This window comes from Xiphias gladius, chromosome 5 (assembly GCF_016859285.1).
Source record: "Xiphias gladius isolate SHS-SW01 ecotype Sanya breed wild chromosome 5, ASM1685928v1, whole genome shotgun sequence".
NCBI classification, from domain to species: domain Eukaryota; kingdom Metazoa; phylum Chordata; class Actinopteri; order Istiophoriformes; family Xiphiidae; genus Xiphias; species Xiphias gladius.
The window spans coordinates 22,411,803-22,428,880 of record NC_053404.1 but is presented as its reverse complement, the minus strand read 5'-3'; the positions used below and the strand labels follow the sequence as shown (position 1 = coordinate 22,428,880).

Below are 17,078 nucleotides of genomic sequence, written 5' to 3'. Positions count from 1 at the left end.
CACACCTCTCTCACACACAGACACACGCGCACGCTCTGTTCCAGCCAGGCAGTGTGGAGCGTCAGACGGAGAGAGAGAGGCAGAGGCGGCAGAAGTGTGAGGAGAAACCAGAGCCGCTGAAACAGCAGACGTCTGCCGGAGCCGCCAGTCCGGGACCAGGGTGCGCAGGAGGGTGGTGCCAGCTCTGATCCTCAGCCCGGTGGAAAAGTCTCACCGTTTATCTCCAGGAGCATCTTTCTGGACTCAGACCTGCTCCTCCAGCTGCAGTCAGTGTCAGGTCTGAGAGTTTTGGAGTTTTGCATCAGACCAGGTATCTGACGACCTGCAGACGACGGGATTAGACACAGTTTGACGATTTATTTGTCACAAATGGAGAAGTTTACTCATCTGGACTTCAGACCCGGCGACGATCCTTCAGTTAATTCAAGTAGGTTTCGTGGAGTTAAACGCCCGAGGTTTTCTTGGCACCTGAAGGACCCAAAATCTGAAGGATAACAAACAGTTTTATCTTTTTCTTCCCACACCGGAGGAAGAGAAGTTCAGAAATCTGGACTTTGTGGAGAACCTGCCAACATTCTTTTCAGTCTGAGTTGTTCACCACCTCGAAGGAAAATTAGAACACTACAGAACCTACAAGCAGCAGGATTACAAAAAGGTTTCATGGTTTCTTCTGCACAAAGGAGAAAGATAATTTAGTCCCTTTGGCCTTTGCAGACAACCTTCAGGCCCCGAGACAAATCTTCACTTTATTTCACTAACTGCTGCAGAGTTGAAATCCAGTTTTGGAGCTAATCACCACCTCAAGGAAAAGGAGGCGGGTTTCAAGGAAAATCCCCTAATTAACGAAGGCATCTACACGCTGCAGGATTACAAACTGTTTTATCATCTCTTCTTCACAAAGGAGGAGGTGAACTTTAGTCGTGCATACTAAACGGTCTTGAATCGTGTCGGTTGCGTTCGTGGAGTCAAAGTCTGAATTCACTTTGGTTTTTGAGTAGGATAAACATTTATTATCTTATACTCACATAGGGAGAAACTTTGCAGTCAAGCTGCCAAGAATATCTCCGATTATTTCGTGAGCGGCTGTAGAGCTGAGAGTGTGAGCAAATCCTGGCTTTTCTCTTCAGAGGAAAACCCGACTGGCGAAGAACTTCCGTTTCACACTGAGACACATGGAAGCAGTGAAATTTCATATTTTGTCACATCTTTGAATTTATTCCGACTCCAGGGGCAAATCAAGAACGTTGCAACTTTAACCAGACAGGATCACAAAATCCCTTTCGATTTTTACTTGAACTTTTTTCACATTAGGTGAAATTAGTAGTTTCGTCCTGTGGCTGCTGAGGAGTTAAATCGACGTCTGGGGTTTCGATGTTTCTTCCTGATTCACAAGCAGATCGAGGACTTAAACAGACCCATGCCAGACCTGTAGGAGACTGGATTACAAAACGTTTGTTTTTTTACTTACTTACCCCTTTGGATCTTGGTCTCTCCACCAGATCTCTACTGAGAAAACTATCTGCTCAATCATCCTCTAAGCCTGCGAGGAGTTAACTGTGGTGGCTCACCAGACTCTCGCTGCCCCTCTTTTATTTTTAAGGGGCTCTGAGCCGCGACTCAAGGACTTTGAGGACTGTCTGCTGTTAATTAGTGAGAAAGTTAAAGGTGACATCGAGGAGCTGACTGCAGGATTCGGCTTCGGTTGCATTCCTTCCTAGAGAAGCTGCACAACAGGCTTCAGGAGCCACTTAACGGACTCGGTGAGTGAAACAAACTGCCTGGTGCTCTTCCTCAGCGTGAGGAGATCGGGAGGCTTGTTTTGGGGCACATTTCGCAGCTGAGTGACTGACTGACGATAGCCTCTGACAGGTCGGAGTAATCTGAGAGTTTATACTCATCTGCGGTTGAAGCATAACTTGGATTTTCTGCTCCCTCTTGCTTTTGCTCTGCCACAACTTCATCCGTGATGATAGAAGGTACCTGATTACAAATGAATGAACAAAACGAATCTTCTACTCAGCAAAGGGGACCAACTGCAGAACTGGTCGTGGTCTTACGTACTGTACATTTGGTCACGTTCAGACTGCACATCCTGCAAGGACCAAACCTATAAGATCATATAAAAATAGTAGCTAATATCCGGGGTTTATCTTGTGGGAACAGTTGGAAAACAGCTTTAGCAGCTGTCGCCTCTTCGCCCCCCACATTCCCATCAACAAGGAACGAGAGCTGATATTTTAAGAATCGGACGATGACTGACCATCTCCTGCTTTTCTTTCCTTTAGGATTTGGAGAGTTAGAGTCTTTGTCGACAGCGCTCTGCGATCCGGCCAATAACAACAAGGTCCGCTGACTTCTGGCGAGCATCTGTGGCGGTAGTTCTGTTTTCTTTTTTTCAGTTCATGGTTTGGATGCTTCAGCGAGAGGAACCACACCCACACCAAGAAATTTTAATAAGGGCAAAATAATTGGATGGGAGAATTTTTGAATGTCTCAGCAAATGTTTTTGAAGCTGCTGCAGGACAGAAAAACTAGGACTGAAAGACACCAGACGACTGAAACATCTCTCTGTTGTTCTGAGAATTAAGGTGTTTTTTTCTTTAAATAATTAGAACAGGAACCGTATGAAAACAGACAAGTGATTCACAAGATTTCCTTTAAAGTCTACAAGCTTAAATCCCACTTTGAGAAACCCTCCTCTGACTCTGCAAAAGGGAAAGATAATTAGCTTCTTCAACAAAAAGATCAGAGGAGGACACAAGACAGCTTTCAGAACAGCTCTCCTCTCCTGAACCCTTCATGAACTTTGGGAAAAAGGAGGGTTTTATTAGTTAGGTTTCCTTTAACACGGCACAAAACTGAAGTGTGTCCGTAGACAAGCTGTCGGAGAGGAAAGAGCGAAAGTCAGATTTCATCGTTCCCCGCAGCTCAGGAGGGAAGAAGAACTTCAAAGCTGAAAAAAATCCATATGATTTCAAAAATGATGAAGCTTGAGTTGGTTTCAAAAACAGTTTAGAGGGAGTTTGGAAAGTTTATGAAAGCAAATTTGACCGACAAAGTTTTTCTCTGAGTGTTAAGTGTTGTTCTTCGCTGGGGTAAAGTCACTGATTATCCAGAGAGTTTATGATTGTTTCTGTAGAGCGGAAGGCTGAGACGTCCATCTGAGTAAAGGTCTAAAGCACTGACGCGCTTTCTCTCTCATCACAGATCTCTGTCAAACATCGAGGGACATTTTTCCACTGTTCAGGACTTTTTTTTTCAGAGATCAGAGCTGACACCAACAAAGTGTTTTTTTTTATTTTCTGACTTCAGGGAAACTTTTCTGCATCTATTTTTCTATTTTTCGCTCGTTAAGAGACTCCAGCGCTGCAGCGCTCTCTTTCCGAAGGATATTAGTGTTTGGATTTTTTCCATCTTTCCCTTTTCCGGTTCGAAGACTTTCTGCTGTCGGATGTTTTGAAGGTGGCTCTCTGTAGATGGTTTCCCTCTGAGCGCGACGGTGATGCGACTGCAGAAGCAGCGGACGCCACAAGGAGGTGATGTGAGGACAACATTGGAGGGATCTGCAGGGACAAAGATCTGTGCGTGTGCGTACTGCAGAAAGTGTATTTAAGGGCACGAGAGAGTGCATATTTTCGTAGGAAATACAGACTTAGAGAAACAGTTTGTGTTTGTGTGTGAAGCTGTGTGCATTCTCATGTTTCCTTTCCTTTTCCTTCATGTGTGTCCAGACGCAACACCGCGCCGCAGACGGGCCCAGATTCCCACACCACGCTGTGCGATGGCAACTCGGCTGCTTCTCAGGTTCGTCCTGTTGCTCAACATTTGTTGACTCGCCCTGAGGAAAATAAATCCAACTATATAAAAACAAAATCCCAGCATGAAACAAGTAAAATTTCCAAACACTTCTCATGGAAATGCTGCCGAGCCGAGCCGGAGGTCAGACCCCCCGACTCTTGGGGTCTGGAATGTGTTGCTGTGATTGGATGATTCTTCTTCTGTCTTTGTTTTTCAGCAGTTTTATCTTAAACTATTTGGACTTTTCTGTTTTTTGAGGACACAGCCGTCGGTCAAGTCCTTATTGTCCAAGTCGCTTAGCTTTTCATTGTCAGGAACGAAAAGTCTGAGGGAAACAGAGAAAAGGGCCTCGATGATTCGGATATTTTTCAGGACTGAACACATATTTTTGGATCTCCGATTACATCGGTGATTCCTACTTCCCACCTTGACTGACTGCAGAGGATCATGGGAGATACGAAGGCACGACAGCCCGATGAAAACCTGGTTCCTAACTGATGCAGCAGGATACGCTGATGATGGAATTCATTATCTTTTAAAAGAAATTCAGTCTTCTGTATTTTTAATCAAACGCAGAGATTGAAAAGATCAACAACATCCGTGTAATAATATGAGCTCATAATTTAATATTCTCTTTTCTAGGACGCTTGAAAATCTTCTAACATAGTCAAACTAAGAGCAACTTCCCTTGAGGCTATACATTTAGTGTTTTTGAATCCGAGTGTTTTGGGGGTCCGGAGCTCCGCAGCTTCTATCTCTAGTTGGACAGCAGCTATTCGGAAGACCTCAGACACTTTTTGGCGGAGGAGGATCTTGCGCGGAGAGCGACCACAGCCACCATGCTTCCTGGAGGACCGGTGTCGGGTGGAGGGGGGCGCGGCGGCCGGCTGTGCCTGCTCCGGTGGCTGGGCCTCCGGCTGTGGTCCCGTCGGGGGACCCTGGTGTTCGCTCTGCTCTGGTTCGGCTCCTGGTTGTTCCTGAACGGCCTGGTCCTGGTCCACAGGAGCATCATGTCCGACTACTGCACCGACGACAAGAGCAAGAGGATCCTGCAGAGACTGGTGAGTCAGACAATCAGCTGATCAGTGATCATCAGCTGTTACATACACCTTGGTTGAAGGACAATTCTGGTTTTTGATCGCTGAGTCTGTGACTGCGCAGTAAAGCTGTTAAACGATGATTCAGAGATAAATGAAGGGCGATACGCTGTACGTAGTTTCACAAAGCACTGAACTTAAAATCCAGTTCCTCCTGACATGTCCCCTTAAATCGCATCACATAGGTTGACTGAGGCTACAGCACACGACGTTTACGCTGAACAGGTTATACTGGTTCAGTTTGCATCATATTAGTCAGATTTCCCTAAAATTCAGCCATTTTCAGACATTTTTGGGGATATGTGGAAACTTGCGCACTCTGGAATTAGCATACAAAACATATTGCAATATAAATAGGAGACAAAACCTTCCGGGGGTCAGAAGTCAGAGAGATGCGCCTCTCCGGAGGTCGACAGATTTCAGCCTTTACGGGAATTAAAATTACACACGATTGTTCCTCCGCTGCTTACATAAGATAATTGTCCGGCGGCAAACTGCCGAGCCTTAGAAAAAGCCGAGTCGGACCTCGACAGCACCGTTTATAAAACCTCTCCGTAGGAAAAGACTTGAAGCATCAGGTCAGTGGGACAAGATCACATCTGTGGGAGCCCCTTTCCAGGAATGGGGCAAGAATGTCTGCACGGCCAGCGTGTGGTATTTTTAACACCGGTACAGAGGCACGCAGAGGGGCAAACACACACAGAATGAATACCTGACAAAGCTTCATGCTTCGTGCTGTTTTACTCGCACACTGCTGCATCTTGAAATTTCATTCCACGCAAATCTGACTTGACGTACAACCGGTTCATGAGACGTGTTTTACTAATTCGTTAATTAACAGTCCACCTACGGTTATACTTATGACGGCACTACTGCTACGCAAGGAGGACGCGCGTGTGTGTATGCCTGCGTGCGTGCGTGTGTGTGTGTGTGTGTGTGTACATGCATGATGTTGAGGCGCACCGATCAGTGTTTATTTCCACATGGCTGTAATGATCTTCTCCTAACAGCAGCCATCACACCTTGGTTGCCATGTATCAATATTGTTAATACTGGGAAAAAAATCGTTGGCATTGAATTCTCTACATTCTTAATATATCAACGCTCTCCTCTTTTTTCAGTAACACGTGGTTGGACCACTACCTTTAGTATCAGTGCTACAAAAATAAAACAGATCCAACTCACACTGGATCACATTCTGGGCACATTATTGATGCACTATTTGCATTCTGGCCCTGGTATTGTTTATCCAATGAAAACAAAACGGTGCGCTGTGCCGTGCAGTTATCTGATATCAGAGTGTCCTTGAATGCTTCGGCAACTTGAAAAAAAAGAAGATTTTTCATCGTGACGTCCTGAAGGTTTACGGCCACAAAAATGAGCTAAAACCTGGGGCTGTGAGGAGGGAAGGAAGCTAGTCAGAGAACTGATGCATGATGTGGAAAAGTGGAGCGGGAATGCGAAGCAGTTGCAGTCGATAGGACAACAGCGTCTAAAATCTCTGCACCGGTCTGTGTTTTCGTCTCCTCGTCCGTCCTGTCTTCAGCTTTAAAGACTTCCTTCAGAACGACTGTGGTCTGGAGCTCAGACTGCGGCTCTCGTCGACTGTTTCCCTGAACCCCGCCACCGCTCACATCAGTCAGGCGGTTACAGTAAACAGGCGGGCCGGTGGAGATAAACGGCCAGAGGTCAATAGCTCTTAATGACCTGCTGTCTTATCCACTGCAGCATCTACTGGTGCACTGTGGGTAAACGCTGATAACAAGACGCTCTCCTCTCTTTCTCCTGTTCCTCCTCAAATCCACTCAGTTGCTTTCTGCAAAGAATTCCCCTTTACTTTCTAGCACTCTTACGCTTTCCCTCCTCTCCATGTCAAGTTTAACTCTGTTTTTTCTGGTCCTCCTCCGCCTCCTTTGCTCATTTCGCCATAAACTGCGTCAATGACACCGATGAGCTCTGTGATTATTATAAATCGCAGGAGGTCAGTAGACGGTCGATCCTGTGTGACCACATCAGTTTGTTAAAGCTGGATGTGGAGTCCTCCAGACGGATGCGTCGTACATCGCCAGGCCTCAGCAACTGTCTTCACATTCTTTCATTAATTTGTGATACGGAGCGACAATGAGCTCCGCACACACGCTCTCGTAGGACCCGAGTTACATCGAGGTAACGTTATAGTTACATCTCCATGCAGCCGCCGTGTTAATGTCCAGCTTGTTCACTCGGAGCGGTGACTGTGGTGAGCAACAGGTCTGCAGTGGGATCGCTTTGCTCTCCCCTGACAGCAGTCCCCTCTGGCATCAGGAACAAGTAGGAGAAAACACAAGCTGGCCAATCACAGAGAGCCTGTAGCCCGGATGTGTTTCGACAGCGTTACCTTTTAATGACGGAGTAGAAATCCAGCTCCGTTACTTTGGTCTGAAACATTTTGTCCTCCTCTGTAACAAACAACGTTGTGGGCTCATTTCTGTGTCCTGGTGCCAAATGGTAACATATGCACAATGTTGTTGTTGTCGTCGTCGTCGTCGTTGGATTAACCACTTAATCAAACGCACACCGAGATTCAGACAGAAATCCGTTTCCCATCACACAGGCTGCGATGTTACTCTCCCTCCCTGTGATATTAAAACCTCTGACAGATCCGAAGTGGAAACTGATGAAATCCCACATAAAACACAGAGATCCAAGGTCAACAACAAGGTCTGGCGCATGTTTGAACCGACGCTGCACTTCTGCTCCATCTATCCCGCTGTTTGAAATGTTCTCTTCTTCCCAGCTGTTGGAGGTTCGGAGAACAGTCCCAGTAACATAATGACTGAGAGCAGCGAGAGGTCTTGAGTTTCCAGAAGCTAATTTGGCTCCTCAGACAGCAGTAATGCAGCACAGATGCAGTTCTGCTGCATGAAGCACTCACTGCGCAGTTCGCCTTTTCTGCAAATCTGGTTAAAGATTGAGCGAGTTGACGGGCAACGCTGCTGTTGGTGCCGCGAGTTACCGGGATACTGCTCGGATTTCTCCGCCGTTGTGGTTCAGGCTGGTCTCAGCGGCTTCAGGCGTTGTAGGGGCCGTGGGGCCGTGCTCATTGATTATGGATTATTTATTTCCATTTGATTTGCTACAGACATTCATGGTCCCCAGATGATGAATCCGAGTGACCCGGGTGATCCCTTGACTTTTCCTCTGGCGCCGCCATCAGTTCGACATTTTAATGTGTCCAATATGTTTATGACTAGATGCCTGCAGAGCTAAAGACGTTCCCATCAGCCTCAGCTGTACGCTGTCTTTACTGCTAATTAGGAAATCTTAGCAGGCCAAACTAAGATGTTGGCCCTGGTAAACATTATACCTGCTACATATGACCATCTGTTGCTGATATTTGCATCTTGATATCTGCTAACATCAGCTGATGCATGTCAACTATCCAGCGACAGCTTTATCAGCCCATTGCAGCTTCTGTACCCGGACTCCTGTTTTCTGTCTTTACAACAGGCCGGGACGCTGCTGGTGTGCGTTGGACTATACAGACACAACAACACTTAAACCGATGGATACATCACTCATTGCTGCTTGATGGTTGAATATGAGTTTAAGATGGGAGAGGAGCGATTTTGGCGCCGTGTAGATCCACTAGTCTGGTTTTCTTTAGACTGCATCAGGCTGAAGAAAACCAGAGGGTCTAAACCAGTCTAAACCCGGCTGGCATGAGCTTTAATGAAATGATCATGAAACGGCCATAAAGGAAAATTCTGATTACAACTTGGGTCTGACAGCAGTCATGACCAAACGTCGGAGAGACCCTCAGCATGGATGTTTCTATATCCACTGCGTGTAAGAGCGATGTCATGGGACGAGGATAAAAATACCCTCTTGGGAAACTGTGTTCGGTGCTCATTCGTCTTGAGGTCTTAGCGAATCCCATCCACGTTGACGGAGAAGTCGTACATCCGTCTTAATGCCTAAATCAAACTCTGCGGTTCAGCGGTCTCATCACAAACACTCCTCTCCTTCCTCCTTCCCCCACTCCGTCCGTCCATCCATCCATCCTGCCGTAGCACGAGCAACTGAAAGGTTTTTTCTTTATCAGGAAACACACATCAAAGAGGAGCCGTCTTCCCTCCGTTGCTTCCCTTCTTTGCCCCGGTGTCAAAATTACAACATCAAACAGTACATGAGTTACAGTATAAAATGTAAAATTCCCTATCAAGTCTAACTGTATCCTGCACATGTCTTATTCATGCCAGGTTTCTGAGAGAGAGATATTGATAAATAAGACATCAGAAAGCATAAGGTATTTTGTATTGTTTTTGGAGGAGGGCCTGATCTTATTGGCCGAGGCAGGATGGTTTGGAGGTGGCAGAGAAGGGGAATCGTGCATCAAAGCTCACCAAAGCTTCAACAGTGAATCTACCCACCTGTGTCGTTGCTTTTAGATGGATCGATTTCCGTCCTACATTTCGCAGTTATAAATCCTGCCATGGCCGAACGACCCCCCACCAACGTGATGTACGGTCTGTGCTGCTGTCCCTGACGTTCGGGGCTTAAACCGCGCTCGTACATCGTGGAAGTTTTTGTAATTCATTGACTTATTCCTACATCAGACCAATCTAGAGCATTTCCTGTGTTGTCTCTAACTCTGGTCTTTACATTCTCTCTGTAGAAGCTGCAGACTCTGTGTGCGGCTTTGCGCACATGGTTTCTATTCAGGCACAAATCTGTATGTTTTGATGATCCTGTGACTATTTATGGTCCAAGAGCTGATCTGTTTCACGGTCTAACCCTTACCCTGCATATCTCTGGCACTCCTCTGCCTATTTATGGCCTGACGCTACATTTTTTATGGCCTAACTCTGTTTTTAATGCTGCCTGGTTTGTTCCTTAACAGACAGAGAGCAGTAGGTTTCTCTCCCGAGTCTGTGTCTGTGTGCCTCTGCATTTCCTCCCAAGCCGTCTGTTTGTCAGCTCGGTGCGTTTATGCATTTATGACCTCCTGCAAAATTTGTCGCTGCAGTATTACGGACCCCAACTCCACATGTAGGACAACTGCGGCACAGTCCTTCCTCTCAGTGACTCTGCTCTTGTTTTTCCAGTTGGAGTCGGAAATCCCTTTCCCGTACAGAGATGACGTGGTCACGTTAAAGGTGCATGGACTAATCTGTGACCTTTATCCACCTCCAAATTTCAACATGTGCAACTTGTCACCTATGACTTTGACTATAAACGGCCATTTGTAGTTTAAAAAAAAAAAAATTAAGCTTCACCATTTACCGTCTGTTGAACAGAGTTCTCTGGCAAACATTTTCAGGAGGTTCTGTTGGTTTGCTTGATTGTCAGCAGGACTCGTTTGAGGGATGGGGCCTGGGCCAGGGAAGAATCCGGTACATTTTGGGGCAGTTTTTGGATGATTTACCATGAATTTGGATTTTTTTTTCTCTGAAGTCTGGCTTATGTTGTCTGACCTTTGCCTTGGCAGAGGTCCTTCTAGTTAAGGTTGGAATCATAACTCCACCCAACTTCAACCTGAGCAAAGGTCAAACCCGCCACAGCGACTGAAAACACCTGCAGGGTTCTTTAAACTGATCCCCTGTACTGCTCCTTCTAAAGCAAACTACACACTAAAAGTTCTGCAATCAGCACACACTTCATCACCTTTCCTGAGGGTTTGTCAGCGTCCTGACACTGAAAACAAACACTCTGACGTTTGACTGTTTGACAGCGATGAGGCCGACAGCGTGACGGCCTCCCCGTCCCCTCCGGCAGGAGGACTTCACTTCTGTCTCTGAGGAATGACACAAACAGACGCCGGAGGTTGACAAGGCGTGACGCTGCCCAGGGGTAAAACAAGCCCTTGCCAGATGACGCGTTGGGCGTTTTAGTCAACGTTCACACAGTCTTCTATGTTCTGACGGAGTCTGATGCCCCTCAGACCCTCCAGACCTGTTGACAACCTGTTTTTATACTCTCAGCGCTTTAGGACGTTTCACTACGACACTGGGAAAAAAAAGAACTCCATCAAAGTTCTGCAAATAAAAATTTTTTTAACGGAAGTAAAGGTCAATGAGTAGAAGCAGTAAAATATGCTAAAGTGTTTAAAGTAAAAGTACTTTCGACTTTTAAATTGACAGTTAATTTACGTGCCACCTATACGATAAGTAGCATCACAAAAAGACCAGAAAACCCTTCAATAATATACATTTTCGTTAATTTTTCAGATCATCTGACAGAGTCGACTAAAATTTCACCAGCGATTATAAAGAGCCACTGGTGAATTCATTATTGAAACCTTTTTCCAGCTGCTCGGATGTGAACACTTCCTGGTGGTGGCTGATGGATGGAGTAGAGTCTCAGTCAGTGAGTCTGATCCCGACAGATCTTCTAACTGCGGCTCGGCAGTTGGGCCTGTGCAGACGCTGAAGTCAGCAGCCGTCGGTAAAACCTCCCAGAGCGTGAGATAAGTAACACAAAGCCGACGGGAGGATGCATCTCAGGAAAATCCCGGGTCTGTGTTCTCGGCTGCAGGTCGCTTGTTTGATTTCAGTCAGAGCCGGGCGTTCGGGACCGCAGGAGAATGAAAAGCTTTGTTCTGTCGCCAGGTCAGAACTCGCCACAGACCACAGAGAGAAATGAAAGCTTTTCTGCAGACAGACACGAACGTTGTGGTTGACGAATGAGCTCGGCAGCAGGACAGATTCATTATCGTCAAGTCAACAGAGGGATGGAAGAAGTATGTAGCTTAAAATGTCGTTCCCCGTGAATCCACTTGGACCTGCAGTTTACATACAAGAAAAAGCTCTCCTGACCAGGTCTATAGAACATTCAATTTAATAAAGGAAATAAAATAACATATCAGTCAGCACCTCAACATGTCAGCAGAGGTGGTGACCCAACGACAAAAGCAACAAAATACATGTAATAATAACACCAACAACCACTATTATCATCATCATCAAACGTATTATCGTTTAGAAGAAACAGGAACTAACAAACTAAACTTATGAAAATACTTCTCCACCCATCAGTCACGCTCCTAACCCCTCTGACGGGTTCATCCTTTGGGGACCGGAGAATCTCACGACAACCTGACCCTCGGGTTCGGATTTTTCTAGTGTGTCAGTAAAAATACGGAGTCAGGGCAAAAGTAGCGGAAAGACCACCACCACCAGAGGAAGGTTCCTCCTCTGGATACCACGAATATCTACGAAACTTTTCTTGGCCGCCTGGGCTTTAGTCATGATATGATCCCATCAGATAACATGTCCCCAGGGCGACAGCGGAGGGAGGCCAGTGGAGCAGGAACATGATCAGGAAGTCTAAATATTAGCATTCGATATTTCTGAGTGGACGTTTTGTCAGGAAACGTCAGGAGGTCACGAGAATCATTGGTATTCATCCTCTGGGGATTTTCGGTTTTACTATTTTTAATCCCGTTCCAGAGAAAATTAGGTCGTTCACTCTGCATAAATGTAATATAGACCACACATTTTTTCAACAGGCCAGAAGGCACATCAACTATTTAACTTGTTTGCGATGAATAATCCAATCTAACGTCATATCTGTTTTTATTCTTGCCCTACTTGCCATCAGATCAGTCAATATAAACTCATCCTGTGCAGCAAAACATTGTTCAAGAATCTGGAGAGGCCGAAACCAGCAAGTATGTCAGATTTAATTTGGAGGAAAATGTGTCCAAAATGAATCACAGGACATCTAGAATATTTACATTTGCACCATATAGTGTGTTTAATACTGTCAGACAGTAAGTGGACTGGTGTTAAGGGGTTAATCAATTTGCAAACATTTGCATTTTATTCAGTCCTTGCTTTTACCTCGGCAAATAATAAGAGAGTGCCCGGGATTGTCAGATGGTTATCCACAATTTCATGTCTCTGCAAGTTGTTTTGTTTTTTTAATCAAAATGAACTGCACCCGGCAGCTGCCTGGAAGAAAGGTGATCAATCAAAAATTAATGAGATGGTTTGGAAAATAATCAGCAGGAGCTGAACATGGTCAGGGAGCTAAAAGATGCAAAACAAGAGTGCAGTCCGTCAATAACAGAGAGGTCTGGACAAGCGAACAAAGAGCAGATTAAAATGGAAAGTCATTATTAATATGGAGACGGAAGGTAGCTTGCCAAAATGAAAAAAAGAAGAACAGAGCAGAAGTCTAATGCATTAAAAACAAACTTAGATGGGAAAGAGATGTTGGCAGGTCTCTTCTCGCTTCGCCGCAGCCAAATCCTTAAATGTTTCTCTTCATAAATCAATAAAACACTCCAAAGCCCATTTGTAATTCAGCAAACCGCTCATCTGCCTGCTTTCGTATCCACTGCGCTAAATCCTGTCTTCATCATCGCCGGCGTGGCCTCGCACACGCACGCGCAACCCTGAACACAGCTTCTGGGCAAACAATCAAGATTTCCTCCGAGCGTCGATCCGGGCAACCGGCTGTCGGACAGGTCAGTCGTGGAATTTCAGTACCCATAATGCACCGCACTGTGGCGTCAGAGGCGTAGGTCCGGCAATGTCAGCCAACGCCGGGGTCACACAGACACACACACCCAGACACACACAGGTTATATGAATGACTGTGAGCAAATGTTATTTTCCAGCCAAAGAGCTACTGCGCTCGGGGCATCGCCACGTACGTGAGTAGAGATCGTCAAAGCTGCAGGGCACGGACACAAGAAACGCAGCGTCAGCACAGTTTAAAGGGCCACATTAGTGTCAGTGTTCATTACTTCCCTGTTCCTGCACATCATCGCCTCATTACGCTAATGTAACGGTGACACAGAGGAAACGCCGACTGGCCGTTAACAGTGATGGATTACACCGGCTGTTTCCCCGGCCGTTTTTTACACGGACACTCCTCCGGTGACGCTCGGTAAATCTCAGCGTTTGGGTTCCTCACTAGCTCGGCGTATCCGATCGAACTCGGCGAATCCGTCTGTCAGTGGATCGTAGCTTCTGCCGAGTTTTCTGACGACACCGGGACCCACGTCCTCATTTTCAGTGCAGTGCCGTTGGACGGAAGAAGCGGCACTAATGTAGATTTTCTTGTCACAGTCAACATGTGGTGACTTAATCATCGGCATCGTTACATGAACGGAGGAGCCCCGAGACCGACTCCAGACCAGCCTCCAACCGGAGACCTGCTACCCAGAACCAGCTGCATCCTTACTGTCAAAAAATACCCCCTAAAAAACAACAAGAACGTTTTTTTCTTTTCTTCCTTTCTGAGCTTTTCTTTGTCTTCAAGAGAAAATATAACGGGGAAGCGTTTGGTCGAAAAACAGCTCAATACAGGAAATGTTACGACATTTTAAAAACAACAAAGTTCTACCCTGATGGTTTCTGGGAAATGTAATTAAACTATCAGCAAAAGACAGGTCGGAAATTATCTGTACGCTGACACACGCGCTCCGTGCAGTTCTTATCCGTTATTGCTTCGTTTGCTACGTTACACACCGGCTGCTGCCTTCCTGCCCCTGGACAGAACCTGAAACCCGGGTTCGGCGAAATTCAGCTTCAGGAGCTCGTCCCCGAAAACTCGGAGAGCACGTTGGAAACAAAAGCGGAACCCGCGACAATGGCTACTCCTTAAATTACAGGATGTTGAGTCCCTGCAGCGGGGAAGGCCCGTAAGTGGGCCATGATGAGCTTTGTGTACGACACACACTTTACCGGACATTACAGGAGACAGGGAACAGATCAGGGTAAAGAACGCAGTAAAAACCTCACACACACACACACACTCTTAACCTCAGATGATTCAGTTCGTGTGGTCTTGAGTTAAATTAGCGCAGCATTGATCACTGTCCTCTCATGTAATATCTGCACTTCAGCCCGTATTTCTGAGGCTCCGTCGCTCTTCCGTGACGCGTGATGATTAAAGCGGCGGCTGGTGTAAAGGCTCCGTGTTCTGTCGCCGGCGGTCTGAGCTCGGCGAGGAGGAGAAAGTGGCGGCGTTCAACCTTCAGCGGACATCGCTGCAGCTCGGCCCTGGAGGAAGCCGATCGGCTCTCCTCTCAGTCAGGGTCTTGAGCCTCGGGTGAGGACGGCAGCAGACTGGAGGTTTAGGTCCTTTGAACAGTTCTCAGAGGCAGCGCTGGCCTTGAAACGCCAAGAGGCACAGTCAGGTGGAAGTCAGTCATCTGTGACCGCCATCGTCTGCGGTTCTTCCCGCACATCTGCCCTTCATCGACAGCAAAGTTAAATTGGCAGCTCAGCCAGGTTATTCGGTGACTTCACACCCTCAGTGCTGCTTCCCTTTATTTTTGACTTCCTCCCTCTTCTCCCACGAGCAAACACCCGCTGGCCGACAACGCCGGAGCCAAACAAATCTCTGCTGCAGCCGCTGAAACTGACGACGGCTGCTGGCTCGAGTCCCTGCAGTGTGTTCCAAGTCCAACTTTAACAAAAGACAGGAGGCCTCTCCGCACAGTCAGCGTCTGTTGGGCCTGGTCTGTCGGGGTCAGCTCGGTGTGACAGGTGCTCACGGTTGAGCTGCTGCTCTTACGCGTCGCACGACATTTACATAAAGTCGAAACTATGTTTTTTTATAATCCCGACATCGGGCGAGTCCTTAAAGAACGTGTCATGTCTGTTCCAGAGCTTGTCCGGCGGTCCTTGTCGTTATCGAACGAGCGAGACACCGTGAGATTTCCGCCGATGAACTGGTGATTGACAGGATAGAAACCTGCAGTGACTCCCACGGACCTTAGTTCAAATTTCAGACTCGGTTTAAGGTCTGTGTCGCCACTTCGTCAAATATAATTACATTCATGCTCATAAGTTTCATTGTTTCTCACCCTGTCTTTTGAAAAGTGGCTGTAGACAAAGTCTGTAGTAGCCAGAAAGACAGCTTCATGGAAGTGTCGGTGACTAGTCTTCAGGTTTCCCGCCCCCGCGGCCGTCACTCATCTTGACAAGCCGTCATTTGGCCCGAGACTGAGGCAGACGCCGTCTGCGAAACCTCCACAGAAGCTGGAAAAGCAGGGGGTTGGCAACAGAAATCAAAGGAACAACGGCGCAGTGAAAAGCTGGAATGACTTCAGCTTAAATCAGTCAGACGTGGACAGAGACGAGGGAAGACGGCTCTGAAACATACACAGGTTGTCCTTACGGTACCTTACTGTGATCTAAAAGCTTAGAGGGACCGTTCTGTACCTGAACGGTTGCAGCTTCTCTTCTCTGCACCCTCACTGTGTCAGTCAGCTGCTGTAACTTCTAACGCCTGTCCTCGACTCAAACGCTGACCTTTCCGCCTGCTCACTCGCTTGAATTTCCTCCGACAAAAGCCGAAAGCCGAAAAATGAGCAGTCCGTCGTCTCCTGACTCCTGCTGCTTGTCAAGGCGCTGCTGTTACCAAGCAACCACCTAGGGCCAGACAGAAATGCGCACCGGTCCGCTGAAGTTAAAATGCTTCTTAAACTTAGCCACTGCGTTCAGACGGAGCCGAAAACACGGCCACATGTCAGAAGACGCGTCGACGCGCCGCCGAATTTATGTCGATGTCTTAGCAACACCTGATGGATTCACATGTGGATGTTTCATGACTGAAACAAATCCAGCCTCCCGGTTCACATTATTTGTAACGCGCACAACAGAGTCTAAATAGAGTCACATTATTCCTTTTTTTGAGATTCTGATCTCTGAGCACTCATATCTGAACCTATCTTTACGCCTCTGGTGCGAAAGGTGTCGGTCAAACAACCGGACCCGAGGCCGCCCGCAGAGGAGGCTCCAGTTCCAGTCAGACTCTGGTGCCGTTCGTTTTGAGGTGTTAGAGCAAAGCAGAGCATCCACGGCACTGATACATGAATTTAGCATGAATTCAAAAGATAAACTGCAGATAACCCCCCCCTCCTGTAATATTAGAGCAGAAGACACCCCCCACCCCATTTCATCGTGCCTCTACTTGTCCATCATTGTTATGAGAGACGCGGCTGAGCTACAGTCTGGACTATTAATGCTCATAATCAGGCATTTCCTCATGGGCGATTTGTTCCCCCAGAGGAGAGGAATAATCACATCAGTCACCAGAATTCGTTTTTCCTCTGCGGGGCCACGTAGCGCTGACGACGCAGGCACCAAAACCGTCCGATCAATAAGCGACTCTTCAGCCTGTTTGACTTCTGTTCATCAAACCAGTTGCTTTTTTTTTTTAAATCTTTGGTCAGGGCGGAGG

The 17,078-nt window shown here is 46.9% G+C and overlaps 2 protein-coding genes and 1 long non-coding RNA gene across 23 annotated transcripts in view; all 3 read left to right on the top strand.

Moving 5' to 3' along the window:
• The window catches only part of LOC120789870 (NACHT, LRR and PYD domains-containing protein 12-like), a 1,168,582-nt gene that overhangs the window by 634,353 nt on the left and 517,151 nt on the right, over positions 1 to 17,078 (top strand). The gene's annotated exons all lie outside the window — the stretch shown is intronic.
• On the top strand, positions 1,674 to 3,282 carry LOC120789921. The gene is made up of 3 exons (XR_005707480.1): positions 1,674 to 1,760; positions 2,286 to 2,375; positions 3,208 to 3,282. It is a non-coding gene; the product is annotated as an uncharacterized LOC120789921 (long non-coding RNA).
• Positions 3,360 to 17,078, top strand: part of dipk1c (divergent protein kinase domain 1C) — a 37,294-nt gene continuing 23,575 nt past the window's right edge. The window contains exons 1-3 of one of the 2 annotated variants that reach the window (XM_040127087.1): positions 3,360 to 3,536; positions 3,732 to 3,804; positions 4,441 to 4,859. In XM_040127087.1, coding sequence (XP_039983021.1) covers positions 4,638 to 4,859 — 222 coding nt within the window. In that variant the 5' untranslated portion in view covers positions 3,360 to 3,536; positions 3,732 to 3,804; positions 4,441 to 4,637. Of the gene's footprint in view, positions 3,588 to 3,731; positions 3,805 to 4,440; positions 4,860 to 17,078 lie in introns of both variants that reach the window. The other variant, XM_040127086.1, reaches the window with a different exon arrangement.